Source organism: Ruditapes philippinarum, unplaced genomic scaffold, assembly GCF_026571515.1.
Source record: "Ruditapes philippinarum isolate M1 unplaced genomic scaffold, ASM2657151v2 ctg2336_1_1_1_1, whole genome shotgun sequence".
NCBI classification, from domain to species: Eukaryota; Metazoa; Mollusca; class Bivalvia; order Venerida; family Veneridae; genus Ruditapes; species Ruditapes philippinarum.
Window position 1 is genome coordinate 71547 of NW_026863852.1, and position 27392 is coordinate 98938.

At 29.1% G+C, this 27392-nt stretch overlaps 1 protein-coding gene across 1 annotated transcript; it reads left to right on the top strand.

The window, feature by feature from the left end:
* Positions 1-123: 123 nt before the first annotated feature.
* LOC132723518 (carbonic anhydrase-related protein 10-like) lies at positions 124-26565 on the top strand (the record flags this gene model as incomplete). The annotated part of the gene is made up of 7 exons (XM_060708242.1): positions 124-348; positions 17957-18035; positions 19077-19127; positions 22548-22678; positions 24775-24966; positions 25418-25513; positions 26499-26565. Coding segments are annotated over exons 2-7 (604 nt in total), but the record flags the coding sequence as incomplete, so codon positions are not given.
* Positions 26566-27392: the final 827 nt, after the last annotated feature.

A 27392-nucleotide genomic window follows, 5' to 3' on the forward strand; every position in this document is an offset into this window, starting at 1 on the left:
TTTGATTTTTCTCTTCAGATATTTGATTTTACACCTATTATGTTTGTAGCATGGTTCAGTCTGAGAAGCATTGCACGTGATGTTGCTGTTTAACAATTATTGACCTTTCATTGGTGATACTCGACTATATAAACAAAGTTTCTCTTGGAAGTTAAACAAGACACAGAGAGTTACATTGATACCAATATTGAACACTTGATGTCGCTTCTTCCTACTTTCCCAGCCAACCAGTCACAAGTGATTGTTTAAATATTGTTTAAATATAAAAATGGCTGGTCGCATGCTGTATTCTTTGATTATCTAATGTTGATATTTAAACTGGATTGGAAACTTCCGTTCTAAAACAAGGTTAGTTTTTATGTTTTTCTTTGACATTACTGGAATATTTTTTCTAATATGATTATTCGAAATTGTTGTTCAAACTTAACACAATAGTCATTCATGTTAATATATATTCACAATATTCATTTATTATTAATTGCTATAAATAAACTTATGAATATTGGATATTTTCCTGGGTTTTTTTTAAATATTAATACTTAATTTTACTGAAAAGTTCTTTTGAATTTCTTAACTACTTTCTTATCAAAACATTTAATATTTCATTTATACATTTTAAGCTCATGCATGATTTTGATAGCAGGCGTATTCTCCCGTAATACGAGGGCTCTTCAAAAAGTTCGTGGACTGCGGTTCTACTGTTCACATCTTTTAATTTGCGTATATGATTTTACAAGAGACATATACGAATATATGTCCTTATTTAACAGTGAAAAAATCAATACAATATGTTTACAAATAACAATTCTGTGACAGTTACAAATCACAAGGGATGCACAATCCGGCGCACGCTGATGACGAAACAAAATGACGTTCGTGACGTCGCAATATAAATGAAACATTTTACCAGCGACATTGTTTCTTTTTAGTGTTCAATATCTGCGCGGATCATATACCAAAACCATTATTCTGTGTGTGATGATGACCCGAGATATAAAGTGGTTCATCTTTTCGCTCCATTCTCCGTATAAAGGTCCGAGTGCCGCATACTTTCCGCTCTTTATCGGGATTTTTGAGCAATTTCGACACTAAACGGACAGTGTTATTAAGTTTAATTCAATTGTTGATTTATAGCATAAATTTGAAACCGCCCTCGTCCGATCTTTAAACAATATGATTATCAATGATAAAGAAAAACATTTTATCAACTGACAATTATTTTATGCGGTAAATCTACTGAATACCGGTTAGCATTAATTATCAAACGGACCAGAGTAAATACACGTAATACAAAAAATAACTACAATTATTTATTGTAAATACGCATACATCCTGGTGAATGAAATAACATATTATTTTAATTAAATTAAATTGTTTTGTCAGAATTGAATGCAAAGATCCGATGCAGAAATTAAATATGTCGGACATCTCGCAAACCTTTCATACTGTCTGGACTTCTGTGGATCTTTTGCAATTGACGTTACAAACGTCCCAACAATTTGCAGCTAAAAATTCTCCGTCGCCCTTTCTGTCTGTGAGCATGTATTTGCCGTATTTAACTCGCTTGCGCGACCTGAAACCAGAAACTTGCTCGCCAACCCATTGTTATAAGTTAATTTAATCACCTAATAAAAATATGAAGGAGTATCCCACATATATTGGTAAAAAATTCCGAAAGAGCAAATTTCTAGATTTTAAACGGGCTTTATACTTTCCAACATACCCGTCTGTCTACTACTGCTCAAAACCTGTTTGTTCAGCTATACAACGTCCAATCGACGTCAAATTTCAGATTTATGTCATTAAATACTATTAGATGATTACTTGTAATTTACTTCATAAAACAATCATTCAGTTTGTTTCAACATTTGTTTATATTTAAACATTATGTGAAAATTTCGGCGTGCGCCGATGTTGCGTTGCCATGGTTATAAAAGTGCACATAACTCGTAAAGGAAACAAAAGTTTACAATAAAAGTAAATCTTACTTTTAGAAATAAAGACATTCTTTCGATTCATATCCACTAAGGGTGTTTTTATGAACCAAGTAAAAAATGACAGCAAAAATCCACGAACTTTTTGAACATACCTCGTATATAATGTTCTAAACAAAGAATCGAGCTAATACAAAAGCAAAAGAGCAAAAGAGCATACAATCACTGTATCAACAAGATAATAAAAAATGAAATTTTTCGCAAAAAGGCAAAATTTTCTCTTTGAAACTCTCTGGTAGATTCTAGTCTATTGAAAATTTTGAAAACCATTTCATTTAACTTATTTCGCGTATATTATTATTGTATATGTAAATTTAAAGCACACAATTTTGTTTCTAAGTTATACATTAAATATACTAGGAGAAATGTTATACATGTATAAAATTTAATAAATTTATGTGTTATACAATTATTTTGATAAATCATCAAATTGAATTTATTTCAATTCCGAATTGAGTCTTAGTATGCCACCAAATGTCACAAAGTGTACTTTTCCAAAAGATTTGATTATTATTTTTACAACAATTTGTGTTAAGATAACTTTCATTCTATTATTATTCTCGTGAATCATACAACCAATATTCACAATGATATCATGTGGTATTCCCATCAATTAACAATCATCGGTGATTGCTATTAGACAATTAACTAAATGACCTTGATGAGGGATTAATAAAATCATTGTTGAATTGAAAATATATTCTGGAAGTTCTGTAGTAATTTCAATAATCGTTTTAACAATTATTACAATATTATTTCAAGTGATGAAATGAATTACGTCCTTTACGTTTTTTGTTTCATATTTCATTTTCATAAGACAGAGTATGTTGATCTATTTACAACTATTCTATACACTTTATTAGTTCGTAGCATATGTGAGGTAAGGATGAGCTATAATATACGTATTTAGCATAAACAATACATCCAACATCATATGAACCTTTGGAATAACGTGCAAAGCGAAATGTTATAAATGAGTTACAATGAAATTGTAGTTACCTTACGTTTGTCTTCCGATGATATTTTAACTATCAAATGAAATAAGGGGCTGATGTGATATTTTTATACATGTTGTGATAAATATTGAAAACTATTATTCCGATTGACTTTTAATAATTACAATATTACGAATCTACAATATTTTCTTTTTTGAAATTTTAGGATTTATTGTTGATGTAAAATATTAATAAAAGTGTTATTCTAAAGTTCCAAATTTTACCATTTCACTTTCACTTTCCATTACCGTTCACCAAACTGAGCTTTATATGTTAAAAATATTAAAATGATTTTTTGTTTATGTTTGGCGTCTTAATCAAGCCCTAAAATTAATTTAGATTAACTTGCTTGTTTAATTACTTCCGATTAAGAAATGAAGCAAAATGCACTAAATGCACTAGCTAAAATTGTTTCGGATCTAATTGTTCTTCGAAATAACTCATTAGAACTGATTTAATTTAAATGATTACTTAATTATAGTTAATGCACTTTAAATAAATAGTTTTAGGGACTTGTCCTTTCTTTTGTCCTTTCAGTGTTAGTTTAGAGTAATATTGTAACAATATGATTATTTTCTAATTTGTAAACAAGTTTTGCGTGAAACATATGCAGTTTTGTAAAAGATTGTAGAAAATGAATGACAATATTATTTGTCCTATTTGTTGTTTTTAAAAGTTTGTTTTAGTAAACTGAAAAAAATCCTAGTCGATATTATAGAGTCGCAACGGGCTAATATGAGCAAAGAAAAAACAAAAACGAAAATGAAACTTTTATCTTAGACCCTTAAAATGTCAGCTTGACATATATTACAATAATTATTTTCGTCTGCGTGTGTCCTACATTGTTAATGGTGATTGCTTTGAAAATGATTAACAGATTCGCTGTAAACACTACTTATACTCTTTACTTAGTAAATTATTCTCAGGATTTCTAAACAGTTTTTTGTAATATTTTCTACAAAGTATAAGAGGGATTTTTTTTTCAAATTTTGTTGTCATCATAAGCCAATATAATTTAATAAACATAGTCTCGTTAATAAATACATAATTCTCACAACCACGCCGCTCTATTCGTTTGTTCTTTATACGCATGCTTTTCGCCTACTGCCGTTATATTTGACATTTTACTATTTTATGCTATATGACTAATCAAATATTTTTGCAGGAAATAAACGAAGTATGAAGTCTATTTACATTAATCCATGTTTTTTGCCCTTTTTCAATTAAACGTGCATATAACAATACTAATTTATCTGCTGAAAACAAAAGAATTTGATACCCATAACAAAAACAATTTACACGAAATATGCAGCAAAATAACTTAAAGAATGTTCTTATCACTATGTTTTTTATCCTTTTGTTTCATTGTGAAAATATATCATATGAGTTTAAATATTAAAGCACGACGTAATATAACCAGTCAGTAAAATAAAATCAGTCTGTAAATACATACAATAAATGAAAAATTATTGTTTTTAAATTATAAGCATGCAATTTTTTTATGTTTGATTTGAACATTACAGCATATTCAAACGGTTATAAGATAAACAATTTTAATATTAAAATATAACATAGTATAATACGGCTTTGTGTTAAATCAATGATAAGTCATTGTTTTAAAAATAACTAGATAACTAGTCAAGACAGTAAAGATAGTAATTTAACGCAATATATTTGATATCAAATGACTGCTATTATGTAATATTATATATATATATAATTGGTGATCTCGTGTCCTCTGTTAGTACAAGGAACGACACAAATATGTGGGATTGGATTTGCAACATGTCCATTAAGGTTGTAAAAAATTTGAACAAAGTGTTCAGCTTCATTTACATGAACTAAGTTTTTTCCTAGTGAGAGCTGTTAACATTAATTATATATGATGTTACTTAATGATCACGCTATAACACACTGTATTCATGCAATTGTGCCATAGGTTAGGTTACTTAGGTAACAAAACATTGTTTTTATCAAATCATTATTGATGATGGTTCTGTATAATGAACGGGCATGTTTATGTGGCTAATATACAGTTGTGAAATATAAGACTTACATTTTACTTTTATTTAATTAACCACTTTTGTTTACTTCGCATTCGAATGTCAATCTCATCAATAGTGTTTACTATTTGGGATGAGTTTTGTTTTGTTGTTGTTGTTTCTTTGGGGTTTTTTTTTGGGGGGGGGGTGAAGACGGATATATATGTATATATAAATGGCATCAGAAATTAAGGTTAAAATAATCAAAATAATTATAATAAAATGTGTACGTTTATCATATATAGTTAATTTGCATTATTCTTTTCTCTCCGAGCTGAATATGTGTATCTAATCAAATTTACAAAGTAACTTATATGGGGACGATTTTATATTTTGAAGTTTATCAGTTTATCCTGCTGTTCAATTTGACCAGTAATCAAATTAAATTTACCTGAAATTAAGAAATAAGTTGTGCCGACATATAAGCAAATGCCATAAAATGATGTGTATATTGAATGCCGCCCTTCCTATTTGATCTTGTTTATTTCATATTTTATGTTAGTTTTTATTCAGTAAAATTCATACCAGTGTTCCCGTAAACCATTCAAGCAATATCCACCATGCTATCCTGTGATTCCCATCGCTTAATAATCATCAGTGATTGCTACAAGACAATTAACTAATTGACCTTGATGAGCGATTAATAAAATTAATGTAGTATTGGGGAAAATGCCTGGAGTTCCATTATCGTGATGCTTTTAATATCTATGTATGTAATCAAAGTTTCTCAATATCTATTAAAGCACTACATGTATTATTGTTTAAATTAGTAAAATAATAAATTGACAATTTTTAACGATTTGAATTAATATTGATATTGCAAAAGTAATTATATATGTCTGTGTTTTGACTGTTCCATGTACATTATAATATGGTTTGTGTTTTGCTGTCCTATCAAGTACACATTGCAACTTTATAGACCCCAGCCTTTTCACTGCATCACCTTAATAGGAATTGACTGGCTTAGATATTGACTTCCGATTAAGGGATAAAACAGAAAGAAAATGTGAACACACTATCAAATTTGTTAAACCACGCGACAGATATTTTTGCAAAATTATCACAGTAGTCAAAAACTGATTACTTGCTATTAGTATATATAAATTATATAATTCATTTTATGGACTAGTAATTTCAGTTCTTAAACAACAAAAAATAGAATTTTAAAGTTAACGGCCATTTTTCCTTATTTCAAAAGGCATGCTTTAATGATAATTGAAAATTATCTGAGTCGATTAACGGAAAGCAATGGGCAAATATGAGCAACGGGAAGATATAAAAACAGCCATCAAATAAGGCATTTAAACTTCGGAAAACATATATTCTAATTACAGTTCTCGCCTGAGTGTGTCCCACGTTGTTAATTGTTGATTGCTCTGAAAATGATTAACAAGTTCACTGTACACATCACATGCGCTCTTAATTTCCATACATTTATTCTATTCTTTTAGCAAGGTGGGATAACAATGAATATTCTCAATTATCATTACCATAATTGAATGTTATTAATAGGACTTTAGTATGTTGTTGAGAGGTATATTTTTCCCAAACTGATGGAAAACTTTCAGTCGTGTATGTTTGATCTATATACGTATTTGTTTTGTTTCGCTGCTTTACGCATTTTGTGTCACCGTTTTTTGCAAATGTGTGCCTTTATTCATTGGGTCAAATATATGCTGTACATGTTTTCGTTTAATTGCTTTAAGATAAACCTGGCTGTTTTCCGGCCTGTCTTCCGCCCAAATGCCGTCTGGAATCAGTTTGACTACCTGTAAAATTTATAGAGAAGAACTGAATATAAGAGGAATTTTCATTGGTCATTTTAAATTACAATTTGAAATCTCGGAATTTCATTGGGCATTCTAAAATAAAAAGTAAAAGTTGTTTGTGTCATTCTTATAAATAATTTATTTTTCAAAAGATGTTTCTGAGTTATAAGTTTTGTCCAAATTAACGAAAAAAATATCCAAACTTTTAAGTATTTATGTTGTGTACATTCTTTGAAGGCAGTTTTCATCCTTTTTGGAACTATACTATGTTATTTATATTTCCACTTATTATTTTTTTATATTGAAAATGATAGTTTAATATCAATACTTAACAAACAATTTGTCTTTAGATATCTACCGCTTAAGAATAAAATCTTATAATTATGTTTTTTTGATAATCTTAAAGAAAGATGTAACATAGAATGTTTCTGTTATTTATTACGCATGAATATTGTGCATAAGTAAAATTAAATATTCCATTACCAAGTATTATGCTGCTGTTTTAAGAATTAAGCAATGGTTTCATGCATGTGCCATTCACTCTGAAGGGGAAAGTCGAAAATATTTCTATCACACAGGAATTTTGGAATTATTCTTTTTTCAAAATTAAAACAATTACAAATAATAAATAAACTGCTTCATGCACTGTAATAAAAAATCTTAATCAATAATTCTTCCAAAATATTTACTTTCTATATCAAGGTAAAGAGTACAAAGCATCAATTTCTTATTGTAAAATTAGTCTGTTGTTTATTGTACCATGTGTATCTGGTATATGTTACGATGACTTTTACTTCCTTTCTCAAATCATGTAATCAATTAACTAGCCTCTCCTTCCTGTTCTATTGTGTATATATGTTCAAAGAAACGAATGTCTACTTTCTATACATTATTTATATACTGTTTGGAAGGGGTTGCATAGTTCAATTCAAAAGAAAGGATTGTACTTTTTATTTCATTGTGTAGGAGTATTTAACATATATTATCAAGGTGAGTATACGATGTTTGCTCCAATTATAATAGAGTAAATAAAGTACAGTTTTCAGATTTATTGATGAAGTTTGAAAATTAAAGAAACAGATTTCTTAATTTCTTGATATGATATTTCAATTGATTAGAAATTCTTAGAAATACCTTGGAGCAATCTTATGATACAAAGCCAACAATATTGAGCAGTATCAAGCAAAAGGGCATCCTTTTGAGATAAAAAAAAAAGACATTATAAAATTATTTTGAAATAATTCAATGTCATTCAATTGATTCAATAAAAGTTTGAAATTGATTTTGAAAAAAATTATAAAGGGTCATAACATAAACATTCACCATATTGAGAGTTGTAGTTTTTATGCACTGCATTTCTACTATATAAGATATATCTATTTTTATGACGTTACAAGTTGATATAATCCCCATTTCTACTTGAGTTATGTCCGGAATCAAAATAAAAGTTTTGTAAAAGTGAATTTAAAGCACTGTACTCTTTCTTAATGGGATGTATAAGAAGAGTAAGCGTTGTAACAGAAAAGTTATTTTACGCTCCAGTCATTGTCGCGGACGGGCACTGGACAGAGAGACGGATTGACAAAATTACAATCATTGTGGGTTTAGACCTTGTTTTTGTTATTTCTACGATCTTTACCTGGCATTTTCCACATAACCTTTTCATTTAAGCTGACGATACATGGGGGTTCTTTCTTTAACTGCGATTATAGACGGAATAATATGATATGATAGAAAGGTTTTATATTCCTACACTAGTGTCGTTTTCTGGAATCAATAGAAAAAATAGTTTCACTCGTCTATCTTTTAAGCTGATTGACAAGGTATGATCCCAAAGTCTTCAACGTTATCATTTCAAAACACATCCCGAATATCATCTCTCGTCAATCTCTCATAAATATTTTTTTTCATGTTTAAGTGGCTCCACAATTCTGCAGATAAATTTCATTTTCATTTAATCTTAAAAGATACGCTCTCAAAGTAATTATTTGCCAAAATTTATCTGCCACTTAAATGTTGACATCCCATGTATGTGCTTTTTTAACTATCCTATCCTGCTTGACCTTACATTCATTTGCTTTTGCAATCACTTTAGGCACAGACAAGCCTGCACATCCATGATACCTAAATAGGCTCTATACTATAAGCTCATTTACATTTAAATTTCATTTTTGAAATCCACAAAATTAGTCATGGGTAGCTCCATAAAAGAAGTTCAGCAGCTTAAGAGTTAAACACTTGTATACATATTGTACCTTGAAACATAATTACTGAATACACATATTGTACCTTGAAACATAATTACTGAATAAATATCAAACGAAAAGGAACCTAAACATGTAAGAGCAGGAGCAATGTCAGACAACATTATATTGGTTTCCATTACTTTATGCCTTTAATGTGTCATCATTAGCGAAAGCTTCATGATGATTAACAGATTGGCGGTGTGCGCTCTTTAATTAATGAAGAGTGACGATCATAATTTGTGATTCAAGAGTATTTTCTGGAGCTTTTTAACACGCTATGTGTCTGATTTCGATTGAAAGATATTTGTTTGAAACAACTTTCAATTTGTTGTTGTTGCTTTTTTATTTTAACTATGTTCATTTAAATAATTTATGTAGGGATATGAAAACATCTCAAACCACACCATTTTATAAATAATGTGGAAAATAGTAATAATGATATGATCCAGTTCATTTAAAAATAATTTGGAACAATTTTAACTCCGCATAATGTGTTAACTTACATAGCTGCTCTTTAATGTAAACTCTTCAAAGACGTCATTATTCTACCACAAAACTCGTTAAGACACATTGCATGCTATTATTTACTCATTGTTGCCAGACAATTTCAACATTCGTTTATCGTTTCCAATACAATCAGGATATATGTTTCAACACTCATCATTTATATTCCCATTGATGACCTTTCTTAGCAACAAGAAAAACCTTTAGTCCTTTAATAGCAAAAACTCGATTGGGATTTGACAGCTATTGTATTAACTCTTGTTCATTATGATTGCAACAGACGATTTATAGATGACTTGACCGCCAAAATGCGCAAACAAGCCGACAAGAAAATTAATAAATCTGACAATAATGTTGATCAATCATATAAGTCTTCTATATTTTTCCAATAGCTACTTGATTGAAAAATAGTAAGCTAATGTAAGAATTTATTTGGAATGATTGACCATGGAAGATTCATGTAAAAATAAGGTTCGTAACTCATAAGTAGTACAATACTTACAATTCAACAACTGATGGTATAATATAAAAAAAACCATTTACGATAATTTTTTACTTTCTGTGACAATAACATTTTCGTAAAAGGACTATATGTAAATTGAAAGTTTACGAAAAAGTGCAACTTTCAACAGTACATGTTCAATTAAGTTATATTATCATATCTTATGCATTTCTGTCAATCAAGATATTTGATTTCATACCTCTTATGCTCGTTACAGGGCTGAAAACTGAGAAGCACAGCACGCGACTTTGTTGTTGAACAATTATTGACCTTTCATTGGTAATACATGGCTATATAAACAAAGTTTCTCTTGGAAGTTAAACAAGGCACAGAGAGTCACATTAACTTCAGTATTGGGCGCTTGATGTAGTTTATGCCTAACATTCTTAGCATTAGTGATTCTTATGAGATCATTTACAAATTAACTCAGTTCGTCAGATGTTCTCTTTAATAAGTGAATGGTTTCATCGATATTGGATTTGAAACTTTTTCTTTGTACTAAGGTGAGTTTTTTTTTTATAAAATTGTTTAATAATCTTACTGCTAAAGTACCTTGTGTACTCATTTTATTATAACAATTATCCTCTAAATGTTAGATTCTTTTAAGAATATTTTATTTGATTAAGAGCGAAACATTTTCATTTTAAGGTCGTCTTAATAATTGTTTCGAAGGTGCAAATCATGTCAAATCTAACTGCTGTGTAAAATTAGAATAAAAAGGTCATAAACAGATTTAAACATATGCTTTCTTATTATACAAAACAAATATAACTCGATTTAATTGGTTGATTTGCATTTAGTAATATAATTTAATTTTCTTTATATATACATATAGATTTTAAATTTTTAAAAAGAGTACTTGTCCAGAATTATTTAACGAGTCTTGGGCAAGATAAATTGTTTTGCAAAAGAATCCATATAGGATTTCATATGTTAGTGTAGGCATGTAAAAGACCAAACGTTTTTATTTTGTTTCCTTGTGTGTTTTTGTGTTGTTGTTTTTTGCTGTTGTTGTTTTTGTTGGGGTTTTTTTTTTGTTAATTAATTAATTTATTTATTTATTATATCATTATCATGAATTGAGATAATTAAAAATGAATTATTTATATCAATAAGGTACTTTTACCTTAAGTTATGTCACAAAAGCGTATTTGTGGTCTGTATATATCTCGCTGAATCAGAATGATTAACTCTTAACATGTAAGTCAATTATAAGATTTTTTAACCTCCAACAAAATTTGCAAGTTTTATACAAGTATCTTAAATCAAGGAAATTTATAAGCTTATCGGAGAATGATGTATTAAGCGGTAATTCTATGGGACTTTTAAAGCACATCAATTAAACCACTTATATTCTTAAGAAAAGCAAAGCAATAAAATTAACGTTCACCTTTAGAACAGCACGCCTTCATATTCATTACTTTATTGTGTAAAACTTTGAAAGGACTGAAAATACGGGAAAATATTGTGAAATAAACAAAGTAATTTAATCTAGCGGAATGCACATTATCAACATAAATATTGTGTATAAAATGAAAAGTAACTGATTAACTGCTCATCTGTTTCTAAAGGGGCTAAAATACTCAATTCATTGCGTGTATGCATTATAAATATTTATATATTACTAAAACACTAAAATGTTTGGGTTTTGGTGTATTTTTATTTTTCAAAGTGCATTTTTTTAAATATATCCGTTCTTGTTTAGTAAAAGAATGATTGTTAAAAATACACAAACCTATGCTTCAGCATTTCTAAATGGAAGTAAAACTATATAGAAACTTCATTTTCGTCAATTATTTACGCGAGAACACCAAATACTAAAGAGGGTCTTTGATGATACTTTTTAACCAAACAAAAATAGCCATTATTTAAAATGCACTTCAAATTATTCTTTACAATATTCGTTGGCCGAATGCCAGTCAAAACATAGATTTATCTTATTAAAATCGAATAATAGCTAGCTAGGAATACCAATTATATTGTTATTTGTCTGCCCTCCGTGTATTTGAATAAAATAAAAATAACACTGCAAAGGTATACCTTATCAAAATGACGTGTAGAGATTTTTTAACATAGAAGGCTTTCTTGGCATTTATAAAGATGATATTTGCGTTGTCGTGTGACCTGTATACACAATCTCTGTCTATTGTTAAAACATTGTCTATCACGAAACTATGTTTTTTCTTTTCATTCAATGTTGTACAGCCAAGACGAAATTGATTCAACAGTAATTACCAAGAAAGGAGTGCCAACAGAAACCTGTAATAAAATATACATTTGTACATACGATTAGACCTTGAGTTAAATATATGTTTTCCTTACTGAATACTGTGATGAAACAGAAGCCTGTAAGAACAAAATTTAATATAAATTTTAAATGACAATTACAGATTTATAACCTTATACGTTTTGAATTTTCACATTATTATTACTATTCATACGCTTATGATATTTATTTCATAAATATTATTCAAGGTATACTAATTATGCACTAGCGTTTGTTCAGTTCTATAGTTTATATAGTTACTGTATCAAAACTCTAATTTCTTTTCAAATAACAATCCCAAATTCAATACAAAATTTGTCGGTTTATTTGTATAAGGAAAAAGCGATGATTTGTTTTAATTTTAGCAATTTTTTCCTTTGATATTGAAAAAATAATTGTTTTCAAATTGGCACCATGTCCAAGTATTTAACAATTCGGACTAGTTAACATTTCATCAGTAACAAGCCGTTATTTCGTTTAGCAAAACAAATACGTTGGATTCATTGCTTAGAACTGGTCGAATATAGGAACGGAGCCTATAACCTTATAGCTTTCTGCACAATCACAAAAAGACAATTCTGTACAAACTTCAGTTCCAAGAACAAATGCACAAATAGAAAAATTATATTATAAATTCTTATTTTTATATTTGCGATGGAACTAAGAACTAAGGTAACTGCCACATCATTGTTGATATTATATTACATTTTGACATTAACACATACTCTGGCTAGAATAAATTAATAGGGAATATTGACAAAAGAAATATAAGAAAAAAAACACTTTTTTCTTCTTTAACAAAGATTGTTAACCTATAACTAGATACAGTACTTAAAGATATAGATAATCAGGATTGTAGGATTAATGCTTATATTAAACTAACGGTCAATTATAGTTTGCCTAACTGCCGGTCGAAGACTGCTAACAGACTTTTTCAAAAAGAGTACTTCTTAAAAAAAGAAATCATACTTTACCCATTTACAAATAAACATGAACTGCGTTAGAAATGTTTACCCATTTTCATTCAAGGTGTTGCTGTACAAGCTTTTTTTCTTCTTCTTCTCTTCTTCTTCTTCTTCTTCAGGAGTAATACGTAATTCGTTCGTATATCGCTTGTATAGGGAAAACAAACAACAACAATACTTTCTACTTTTTTCATGCCTTTTCTGTTGTTTTAATTAATGCGGCTCAAATTGATATGCTTTTCTTATGACTTTAACAATAAAATTGTATATTTATGATTGCTTAATATATTACACTTCGATATTTCAGTCATCTATTGAAAAGCATCTAAAGAATGCTGCCGACTTGTTCAGTTCTAAAAACACAGTTTTTAATCTGGCACAAGAAAAAGAATATATGTAATGTGTTTCTTTTCTTATTTAATAAAACATATCACCCATTTGCATATATAAATGGACTATATTGTAGCAATATAAATGCAATATATATTCATGAATGGCAATATCTCAGCTATGTTAATAAATCTTTTCTTCTTCGGAAAATGACTGGTAATAATGTTTCTTAGGTTTTATTGCAATAATTAGGATATATATTGCAATTTGTAAGTGCTTAATGACGTTATGATTGAAAACCATCTATATTCAATATCTTGGAAATTTTTATAGACCAAAGGGGATTTCAAAAAGGTGTAAGCCTGCGCTACATGCAATATTAAAATATTAAATCTGATTGAACTCTTAAAATGTGCGGTAAATGTACAATAAAAACAACATGAGAACACTTACAAGAGTTTAAAAATGTTGAATGCAGTACTGCAACAAGTAACAAAAGATGCATAAACACATGAAATAAAAGACACCAAGCAGAAGCAAGAAAGTCCAATCCAGAATTGAATAACTTTTACGGGATCAACTACAAGAGGACATGTAATATATAACATAAACAGAGCGAGAAAATAAACACTCAAAGTATCAGATATAATTTAATCTCAGCAATATTGTGAAAGAAATTACGAAAAAGTAATAGTAATAGTGATATACCGGCAAGTATAGGGAAAATTGTATAATAGGGAAACGTAATATGACCTCACGAATGGTATTAGGAAGCAAGAAATTTTAACAAAACATACGCGTAATTGAAAGGGATATTAGAAATTTACCATTTATTTGCCCCTCCCTTGTCTCTTTTCTATATCCTATTTTTGTTGAATTTGCCAGGTTAATTTGTTTGTTATATAGATATAGTGCTATAAAAATACAAAGCAACAATATGAAAGGGACAAAAAACACAATAAGAAGATAGTAAATGTGTATTTCTCGGAAGGCATGTCGTCTAAACGGATTGTTGTTATTTAATGCTTTTTGAAAAGAGACAATTACAATCCAGAGGCAGGATAGGATAACATTGTAAATTTTGTTCTCATTCATTGGCTAGGGTCAGATGTATTTAGTATTTCTATAGAAGTGGTTTATATTCGCCATGACAAACGTAATGCAATTTGTGCACAATTACAGAAACTTCCCTAAATCAATGTAACCCCCAATAAAACTGTTATCTAATCCTGCAATAATTCCCATGGAACATTTGTTATACATGATTTGTCCTGACAAGTAGTTTAAAATTCTTTTTGCCTGTACATATATTGCAATTCTCAAGTTTCTTAGTGTTTCCAATATTCTTGAACATTATGAAAACTATGTGTACAAATGCAATTTTTAAATATGGTATCCGAAATCTTAATTCAAGAAAAACTTTTCCGTAATGCAACGCATAAACTGTAGTTCATCTGTATCACCATTTTATGTTTTGTGGACAAAAGCATTTTGTCTTTTTTATAATTGCTCTAAATTTCAAATTATTATTTTAAAGAGTTTCTCTTTGTATTATACGTTTCGTCTTTATTTTCAAGCTTTAATTATCATTCATATATGACTGTGTTTCTAATGTATAGTGTAGTATTATTCTATCGTCAGAGTTTTTTTTACATGAAATTATAATTTTGCTTAATCAAGTTCGCTGTGCCTATGTTATCACATATGAATGAAAAGATCAAAGGCACATGTCATAGCATTAAACTCTCGTCATTAGCTCTCCCTTTAAACAGTTGTCCTTTCATCTAATGACTAAGTTATGCATACCACCAAGCAAAATTTTACTTAGTTCGTGATTTGTTCCTCCCCTTATCATACAGTTTAAGAGATGAAGTCTCTCTTTGATGACAGTACCAAGTCTTAAGTGTCACGTAATAGTTACTCTTGTCTTTTCTTGTTTAAATCGACAAAAAAATACATGTAGGGAATGAGGTCAAATTTGAATTATAGATGTTATTTGAAAAAAAAAGATAATTTACTATGTCATAGAATTACATTTAATTGTTATTCAAAACTTTAACTATGTACAAACAGTTATTCAACACACGATTACCGCGGTGACACGTGTAATTTGGTTAGTTTTCAAGGTTTACTTTTGCGCTTAAATTAACAAAGATTGTCATTAAAACAGTGATTATTACATCTCAATATCAAAAATGATGTCCTGCATTTTATTGGTCCATCGGCGGATGCTTTAAATACTTATAAGCAGGATTGATATGTGATAAATGTTGTTAGTAAAATAAGATTTTTACTTACTTTACATTCATTCCTTAAATATTTTTATGTTGTAGAAAATAGATCAATCTTACTATGAATATAGGGTAAATATTAAGGGTATTTCTTAAAGAAAAGGTCTTAAATTTAAAAGGCACATTATGCCTCAGAAAAAGATTTAAACAATTATAAAGAAAGGGCAAGCATGATTTTAGTACGTAAAAAATGATTTTATAGCATTTAAGATGCTTATCACTAAAGTAAGAAGCACAGAATGCGAAATTATTTGACATAAAAGTAGCAAACTTTAAACAAGTATTTTTTCCCTCCATACAAACTTCTTTATCTTTTTATTCTCATAAATTGCCAAAAAGCAACAAAACCAATAGATGGTTCAGGTAATTGGTAAGTGAGAAACTTTTTGGAAACTATAACATGACACAGAAATTAAAAAGTTTAAAGTCTTTGAAAAGTAATAATAAAAGCATTTCTAGGGCATAATTAGCCTTTAAAGATAATTTCATTTTATTCATACAAATATTGACTAGAAAATAAATGTAACCAAAAGTAAAGTTATTTTATGTTGCCTAGTATACAATTTTAATCCTGTATCTATACGCAGTAGGATTTTTTTTCAATAAGTTTTTAAGGTTAGGCAATATATACCTATATTTATGTACGTTGTAATTTTTCTGCAATTATTTCTACAGAACACAAATGAATAAATGAACTAATTAATTAATTAAACAGGAAAGAACAAACTAATGGATGAATGGGTAAATAAATTTCGGACACAAAATACAATGTCCATAGCACAAAAACGGATAAAATATAAAATAACGCCAAACTTTATATAATTTAAACCAGAATATAGCAGTCATATAATTACAAATAAATTGTACATGTATTGGTGTCTTAAAATGTTTAAATACATAATATAAAATGATAATGTATGTTTATTTACAACATAAAGCTTGTGTATTTTGCGTTTTTCTTACTTACATAATTATTTCATATAATTGTCAACATCTCTTTTATGCGTTTGAGTTCAAGAAGGGAAATCATATATAAAAGATTTCATTACCATAAGCATTGTATTATAACTCATTTAAAGATTTACTATACTCAAATTTTATGTTAGAAAATATTGATAAATTCTACACAGTCTCTTTGTAAATGTAAAATAAACATGTTTTGACTTCACATAAAATAGATATCTTATGTTTAAAATTCTAAACACTATAGGTGGTCAATATATGAATATATAGTGCCATTAACAAAGCTTGCGTTGCTTTAAGAAATTACCTTTATATGTTATATATCCGATCCTTAAAGATCGTTCAGCACGACAATTTTGTTGTGCTTGTAATTTAGTTCTGTCTATTCGGCTATTTTCTTGTTGGGTGGTTCCAGTATTCCTCACTTGAATACTGTTGAATCACCCTTAGGATATGTGGCCTGCTTTTTAAATTTGTCTTTTGACGTATTATCTATGATATGCAGGCTTCATAACCTCTGACCCCTTTTCAAAATTCCATTTTATTTAGTTCCGCCCATGGTTTTCTCGTTTAGGACACACGCATTTTTTTACTTGGGGACCATATGCCGCTTTTCATGGAATGGCACGGAAGTGTCACATTGAAGGTTCCATGATAACCGCCATATGAACACATCTGTGGATGTTTAAAAAATCCAAATTATACCAGTTTATGTTTAATGCTGAATTCTGCTTAAGCCGGTGCTAGGGGACGAGCACGGTAGTTTGCACTTGACAGTACCGTCCATGAACAGGCTTATTCAAACCGAGCCTGCAACATTTTCAATTTTGCCGTTGGGCTTTCTTTAGTGATTCTTATTTTCTCTATTTTACGCAGCTTCCTGTACATTGTTTATCGATTCGCTTATTCAAGTTTGACATATTCAGTTAGAATTTCATAAATTGCTGTGATTAAAATGTTTTCTTCAAGGATGGGCATAGTATATCTTTAATTTCATCTTATTGAGAAGAAAAAGAGTGTAAAATGTTAAATCCGCATATCAGTCATGTTTATACTTAAACTATAGCAATTTCTTTTCTTTTTTTTCAGGTTTACTCAGTCATGATGAATACTCTTTATATCACAGCTATTTCAAGTGGATTTTTGCTTCTTCTAAAGCTAGTAAATGGTAAGTATCTACATGTTTTTAAAACAGAAAAAACAACATATGTTTAAATTGTATATAATAGTTCAAAATGACAAAATAATATTATAACATGCAATTTATTCAGAAGTCGTATTTCTCACATAATGTATTATAAATGTAAAGATACGTCATCGTATTTTCAGTTTCACATAAAAACTTTCCTAAATCAACTAGCTTTAATTTTAGTAACAATTCTGTAAACAGAGATTTTATACCTTGTAGTCAACTTAATTAATAAAACATGATTCATTAACGATGGACGTTTTCCTCTAATTATGATTGAAGAGCTTATAAAATATTATCAAAAGCATCCAAAATTGATATTTATGGCATAGATATGATCAAAAACTTTCCATTTTCATCTCCTCAGAATTCCTACAATAACATTTAATAAACATTCAAGTTTCCCTATTTACCGGTATTTAATGTTATAGAATGGTTTATATGTCTCTCATGCAGTCCGGCGCCCCTCATTAAGAGAGTTTTGTTAGAAAATAAGTTAATTTGGCTCGGCGTCTATCATTTCATCAGAAGATATGTTCTTAGATAGAAGCTAGCAGTCTAGCAAGATTTATAGCCAAATGCTTGATGGGACGAGATAAATCGGAGGGAATTTTGAGAGTTTCTGCTTCATTTGATAATAGAGGAACCTAAATGATATAGCTCATCAAAAATCAATCGTAACTTTGGACAAATAAGACAGAACGTTCTAAACCGATGTAGATTCAGTGCTGATCCTGTCAAATTAGATCACTCTTATTTTCATTCAGTATTATCAAGTAAATCTAATCTTCGCTTGTCGCATTTTAGCTGAAGAAGGTGTTGCATATTGCATCCACCGCCTAACCCCAACCCTCAACCCACCCAACCACATATATAACAGTGAAAAAATAGTCTTTGCAACTCGTAAAATAAGTAAATATTAATAAATACTTAATACCAATTCCAGTTTAAAGCAATATTCATCAATTAATTGACTTGAATCAAAAACTTGTCTTGAGTTTTAAACATTTTGTTTTGTAGGAAAAGACTCCGTTTGGACAGAATGGTGGTGGACTTATGATGGTATTTCAGGTTTGTGCTTCTTGTGTACATATTCTTTCATGTTAAAAACTGTTGTAAGGGTGTTAGGAGAAACTACACGTCAAGATCTATGTCAGTTTTACTATTCTATTTACGACTCTACCGGTTTCGGTAGTACTGTACCTTAATCAGTTTAAATCTTTAAAAAACTTTATGTTTGAATTATTTTTCCTTCGTTGATATTAATGTTTTAATTGATATTTGTGAGACTTTCGGACCAAAATAGTTGAATCATATGAATATTTTAAATGTTTGTGTTATAAATAAAACACTACATAAGTTCTTTTGAGGATTTCAGAATTTTCATTATTTCATTTTGTGGTTTGTGTGATTGAATCAATTCTGATTGAATTCAAGTCTGTTGCAGTAATTAATAAAGTCATAGATCTCTGTACAAAACACTATGATAGAAGAAAATAAGAACTGCCCAAATATACTTTCTTGTTTAATAAGTCTACTCATATTTGTCAAAGATTCTAAACATGATGAAAGTTATTAAAATTCATATTTAATTAATTTAAATAAAAATCTCTTTTCTATTATATGATTATTATTAGTGTCGACCTTTTGTTTCTTAATGACATTCATTCCGCAGAAAACGATATTCAGTTTTTTTATCTTTACTTTGCAAAGTAATACATGCTACAGCTCCAGTTTAATATTCAAACTTTATTTTATGCTTTTCAGTGGATTACTGATTTATCCGTGAAAATTATATTTGATAATTTCACAGTGAAAATTATCAAAATATAATTTCACACTTTTCAATGACGAAACTACTTTTTTAAGATTTTCCCCATGTGGTACCTCAATTTTATTTTTGCTGACTATTCCGTCAATATCAGGCTGTTTAAAGAAAAGCAAAGCTGAAATTGATAAATAACTTATATGTCAAAAGTAATAAAAAGAAGAAAACTTACAGTAAGTTACTTCTATTCATTAAAATTACCAATCACCAAATATCGTCTCTTTAATTTTTTGTTTCATTTTTACAGTCTGAAAAATACATTCCTTCCACATGCAAAACTGCTCTTGATGACATTTGGGAATATTTAAGTATCCTACGAGCAAAAACTGCAGTATGCTTTATGAAAACTTGAAAAGCAATGGCAGCTTTCAGTCGAAGAATATGTAAAACAACCCCGCGTTCGTAAGGCTTCCAAGTTTTCCAATTTCCTATCCACTTTTTTGAATGTTTACACATCTGTCAACACTTCTTTATTGTCTGTTACAATCCTCATATAAGTTTTCTTTCTTTTAAAAAGGTGTATGACTAACAAATCCAAATGATATCCCTCTGAATCAAACACAATTATTTTCCTCCAGTGAAATACACAACTTTAAAAATGGCGGCCGCTTACATTTAACAAAGCCAGGTCTAATATAAAAACACAGTCAGTAACAGAAATATGGATGGATGGTTGGACTTTTTCTCCTACTAGAATTGTTTGTTTTTATTATTTAAACATTGGATCAGACATATTTTTTTAATAAAATGAATACTATCACCACCATTTAACGTTGATTGTGGAACTTATTTTTTCAGCCCATGACTTCTTGTATTTAATGAGAAATTCGACTTTTTTGAGGCTCTAAATGGGGAAACAGATTTTAATATTAACGTAAATATTAAGGAAATTTCGTTTTAACTTGTTTTTAAGCATACAATAAAAAGAAAATTTGTTTGTTTGTTGTGTAAGATGTAATTTTATTTCATCTCGTGAACTTTAAAAACAGTATTCTCACTCGTGGCTACGCCACTCGTGAGAATACTGTTTTTAAAGCCCACTCGATGAAATAAAATTTCATCTTACACACAAACAAACAAATATCCTCTATATATCCACCTTTATAACACAAAATTATATTTTCTACAAACAAGAACATTGTATTAGAGGAGTAAATGTTGTATTTTTCTAAAATTACAGATTTAATTTTTTTCACTGTTGCTTAGGTTTATGACAAAAATACCTCAGTATTTTTAGTAAACACAGACATCATGTAAGTTTGCCAGAATCACGGAATTAGTGATGATGCAAATTAAATGATGTTGACTATAAGCCAATCATTTTTAGAAATTTGTTCAATTTTAGGCTTAATCAATCGAATCAAGAACGGAAAAATGTAAACAAAATAATTGTATTTTATATAGCGAAACAACAACACTTTTTTATATTTTTATGCATTAAATACATAATTATTTATTTAGTCCGGCATGTTGTCTTTCTTCAATGTTTTATCTATCGCACATATGAATAGATCAGTTAGATAGAAAACGAGCGCATTTACTGCTTAGAAGGCAATATTATTTTTCTTTATGGCACTATGAATATCTGCAAGCTAAATAACGTTAAGCTATTATATCCACAGACCTATGAACTGGAACAAGAAATGATAGTTTGATAGGCTATGAATAGTACCGTATTACCTCCAAAATGTTAACAGTCATAACTGTTTTGTTTCAATGTGTTTATGGTGCATTTTTTATTGTAATGGAACGGAAATTTCATTTCTTTTTATGAAATTAACTTCTCTCATAAGAAATGTATGGCATTTAAATTGATTTAATTGTGGAGTTTATACAAGACATTTAAGGTATTGTTTAATTATAATATAATCATCGCATAACAAATAAAAAAAAAGCAATTATGTTTAGAAAAGAAACGCTTTATATATGTTTCTTGTGTGTCTAGCATTTAGTAAAATAAACAGTTCTTGAACCAAATCAGATGAATCAGATTTGTTTTTTTAGAATGTTTATGACAATGATAAGTATTCCAGGGAAAACAAATGAGAATTGTGTATTGTTTTACCACATGGGACGCTGAATGTGTCTATGATTAAATGTGATCTCAATTTGATTAGCTACTACATGGAAGTGATCTGTGAATGAGCAGCAATCTTTCCATTTAATCATGTTTCCTGTTATTTCGACCGCTGCAAAGACTGTCAATAATTATGTATTTTATTTCCTGTCGGAGCTAAATAAGGCAGTTTCAAGATTGCTTATATTTCCAGTTAGTTAAGATTGTTTTTATATATCAAATGAATAATTATATGATAGAAGAGAGATCACTAAGCTCAATAACTACAATCATGTTTTTTGTGAAATATATTGGTCAGTTGAGTCAGTAAATGTGTTTCCTAAGCAGTCTGACTTTTCGATGTCTCCTTCAACGCTTTCAGTTCGAACCCCGTCATTCAATAACGGTTTCTTTTTAATGTGAAGGTTGCTGGTGGTTCTACTCTAATGTCATTTTTACCTGACATTATTCATGAAAAGGTACCTTTCTCCACTTATCGCCATGGCATTCACAGTTTGTGTGTTTAGGAACCCAACAAAAAGAAATAATTTGTTTAAGAAAATTTCAATATAATCTTTATATTCCATTGCAATTTTATTTTGGACAGGGCCAGATTGGTGGGGTTCACGATGGCCAATATGCGACAAAGGAAAATATCAATCTCCGATAGATATCAAACCTGAAAGGCTGTTGTTTGATCCAAAATTGTCTGGAATCATGTTTTCTAGTGATAAAAAGGTATTAGATATTTTAAGATTTCAAAATGATAAAAATAGTTTCTTTTACAGAAAATCCACTGTGAGCGTAATGTTACCACAATAAAAGCAGTCTTGAAAAAGAATCCTTCTTTAACGTTAAATAAACCAGCCATAAATAGCATCAAGCATCATCCGATGTTAAAATATTAACAGACAATAAAAATTATTTTAAATCATAATCAATGTGATAAATAAACTTAAAGATCCTGTATGTTGTAATTAAGGTTGTTATCACACTTAAGTGAAATTTTATAGATGTATATAATTATGCTTCTTAAACAATTTTCAAACATCGAAGAATATGTAAAATATGTACTGCAAATATTTGTCCACTTCATATGTAATCATAAAAATATATGCATTCATTTCTTTATGAAAAATCTGACCTAGACACTATAGAAAATAAATTTCTAATTACCTCCCTTTATTAATATGAAATGTAAATTCGGTAATATATGTACAAATAATGTTTTTTTGGAACTTACAACATTGATAAATCTTCATTTGAGCATTATATTTATGATATAAAACCATAAAAACATGAGTTACAGGATCTTTAAATAACTGATTGGCAAAGAACAGATTGTATAATAAAAACAGATCTAAGTGTTTTTATCCAAAAGGAAATGCATAGTTTATACTGGTAATAAGTCTTTTAGTCGGTGCTTCTTAATGTTTGTGTTTATAACATAACTGTACTAAATGTACGATATATACCATTTCATTATCAAAAACAACTTCCTATATTAATACCAGTATAACTATAATATCAGTATAGTCTGCAATTTTCATGTAATTTTGTTGTGATTAATGCTTCCGAGAGATCGCTTTGATTCCAGACTTTTTGTTATTAATAAATATTTAACCGAATTCATATGCATACGTTCCACTCAATGAATTTCACAAAAAAAACATATCATATGTATTGATATTACAATATACAATTCCATGGATATATTTCTCGTTTTTTTTTAAATTAACCTGCTAAGTGCCGTATGCAAAAAAAATAATAATCAATTAATTGATTAAAAATTGCTGAAGTTACTATTTCATGTTCAAAATCAAGCAGTACTTGAATTGTGTTTTGTATAAGAAACATTGTGCAAAAGTATATTATAAGTATATTATACCGTATGATAAAAAAGTATATTAAAAGATATGATAACATCATATCATGAAAATCATATCATGAACGTTTTAAGATACACAAGACATGATAATGTTTGACATTTTTTGATGGTGACTATCCAATATCTTTGATCAAATAACAACCCTCTAGAGGAGTATAGTGGACAAATATCACGTGACTAACATAGAATTGTTTTTATATATGGAAAATTTTAAAGACAAACAAAATGAATGAAAAACTATACTATATTGAAAACAACTCTTTTCATTTATTTAAAGGATAATTATATTCTCAAAACAAGTACATGTAAACAATGTTAGATCAATCTGATTAGATGTTAGGCACGAATCTGCGCGAAGTAATGGACATAGATAACTCTGTCAACAGGTTAATTTACTTTGAACTGAACTAAACATGTTTTAATGCTTTTGCATATCTTCAAATTTGTTCCAGTATAATATTAACCGACAACACATAGCAATAAATTTAATTATTCACCATTGAAGCCAACAAATCAATGTTAACATTTGTTACATAAATGACAAACTCATACAATGTTTACATGATTTCTTTTAGTTTTCGTTTTGTCTATTTTGGTAACAGAGATGATTATTTTGTTAAGGCTTAATTAAAGAAAAACACGCAATGTGCATGTATAAAGTTAATACTTAAAAATGAGGTACTCCATTAAAAGCTATATGTGAAAGTCTAATCCACTTTGTACTTTAAATCAATCAAACTTGACATTTAACAGGTGGTTTTTTTTTCTATAATATCTTTTCATAATGAATGGCATAAAAATTAAGATTTCTTTTACTACTGTACTTCTAAATCAAACATATTGTGATACCAGTGATAATAATAAAGTAATTACTTTCTATACATGAGACTCTAGTATAAAGATTTGGCCTGAATATGTAAGCATATTATATTTTATGTGCCTTTAGGTAAATGGAAATCTAACCAATACAGGGAATGATGTAACACTATTTGTGGAAGAGGTACTCATTCCTCACCTCAATGTAACATCAGGTCCACTTCAGTATAACTATCACTTGCACCAGATGAAGCTTCATTTTGGACATGACGAAACTAGTGGATCCGAACATACCATTAATGGTCTTTCATTTCCAGCAGAGGTAAGCCTAACTTGGAGAGTTTTCTGAAGTTCTTCGTCATTATCTTTTCGAAACATATTTATCAGATACTAAAAGGCAGCGTTACTTTTGGTTTATACAGAATTTGTTTTAGTTCGATTGTGTAGAAAGCTTATAGACATATTCTTGAATTTGTTCCTGGAACCAAACAGTACTGAGCAATACTTGTAAAGTTTCCTACTCAAGGAAACAACGGGCATTGAACTCACACGGATAGCGATCCTCAGATTACTAGTCAGCTACCTGTGTGAACCACTTAGCCATGTGGCAACCTTTAAGTTTTAAAAAAAGACAAGTTTACATATAATATATGTTTTATTCCAAGAGTCTTGAATGTTTAAGGCATTATTGTGGTGCTGTAGTGTGATTGTTTAGCTTTGTTTCTTTATGTTTTTTTTTTCTATTCTTATATGTGATGGTTGTTTACTTGCAGTTGCAGATAATCGCATTTAACGCTGATTTATATCTAAATTACTCACACGCATTGTCTTCCCCGAACGGTTTGGCTGCGTTTTCAATTTTTCTTGAGGTATGTATTAATAGTTTTAAACCATGGCTAAATTAATGCATTTGTAGAAAAATGTTATAATTATAAATTATCATATATCAGTTAAGATGTATTTTAAGATTGGCAAGTTTGTTGCTCGGCGTTTGAATTTAGCAAATTAATGAAAGTGCCTTTGAATTTAAAACATGATAAATAGCTCACTGTAGTTTTATGTATCACTTTTTCTGAGCATATTATTAAATTTTACATCTAAAATCACTCGCACTTTTTTCTGTAAATATTAATAGTTATTCAAACGATTAGAACTATCCAAGTAGCACATTCAATTGCCCACACATGACCACTTGTCATACTATTCAAAGCTTGAACTTGTGTCTAAACATGATTTATCAAATGTTTCTAACCAACGCATTCTAAAACAATGTTTGATCATATTGAACACACATTCTTCATACATTTCACAAATGTTTACTTAAACCAAGTGATAGGGAATAATTTAATTGTGATATTCAAAAGGGAAATTATAGCTTGTTTAATCTATTAAAATTGATGGAATACAATTAAATAATATAATTAATATATTTATTTACATTCCCTTGAAAATTGCAACTTCGCCATCGGCGTTCATTGCTTAATTAATAGAAAATGACTTTTCTATTCATTTCCATTTGCATTGCTAAAAAGTCGATTAAAGAACAAAACATGTGTTCTTGACTCAAATTTTGCAATTTTAACGATAGTCTAATACATATGAATGAATACATGAAATTATGTATAGTTGGCAATTAGCATTGCTATTTTATATGACATCAAATAAATTATCGATTACTTCCCTACCATGACATTGATCGTTTTAAGAAGTTTGTTTTTATACATATTAAGAACGCTCTGATATATAAATATAGATATAGACCACTTTAATGCTATCTTTCAGTGGTGTAGTAATTCCATTAAAGAGTTGATGAGTAAGGTAGTTTATTCCTAATCGATACATTATATTATACAGGTGGGAGAAAAACCAAACGAAGCGTTCACAATGATCACTGATGCCTTAAAGCATATTCCGTCAAAAGGTAATATTCATATCCCCGATGATATGAACATGGTTATAATCTTTTACTCGGAGTATGGTTTCATGGAGTTTTGTTCTGCAAGAGTTTATATGTTTTGACCTGTAGGTAAAAAATTCTGTGAAAAAGCATTTTTTACCTGAGTTTATTTAATTAATCAATTAAAATGTTGTATAAAATATTTTTCTAAAATTTGTGTATGGTTAAGTGAGTGCTTGTCACAGTTTAATGATGTATTACTACGTCGTAGTGCAATTTTGTCTCTGCTTAATGCGCTGTTTTGCAATGTTGTAAAGTTCATATTTGACGTTACTAATCTGACCTTGCTGAAATTAAATTAATAATAGCTGTTGACCTTATGGTGATCTATGAACGATCCAGTGTCCAGAAATGTTGATAATGCTATTTTATCTTCTGCAAATTATATTACATAATGCCTAATTTTGATTTATTCGATATAAGTTATATATTCAATGTATCATAAGCCTAATGTAAATAGAAATATGTAAGCATCAGTTCGGGAAAAAAACAAATCATGTTTACACTTGTGAATTAAAAATTGATATTATATTAGTCCAAGAGATGGCGGGGTTTTATTGCAATTTACCGTATCACCAAAAGAAACATTATCATTATAAAACATATTGTTTGTAGTTTCTAAAAACCCATTTCTTAAGTTACGCAGCCCGGGCAAAAGTACAAAAATTCAAGATGGCCGCCAATATGGCCGCCATAAATTACAAAATACCATATAATTTTTGTTTCTTGATTTTTTACATACAGATTTTGTACAAAGTAGTTTTGATTGCACAATATCAGGAAAAATATGG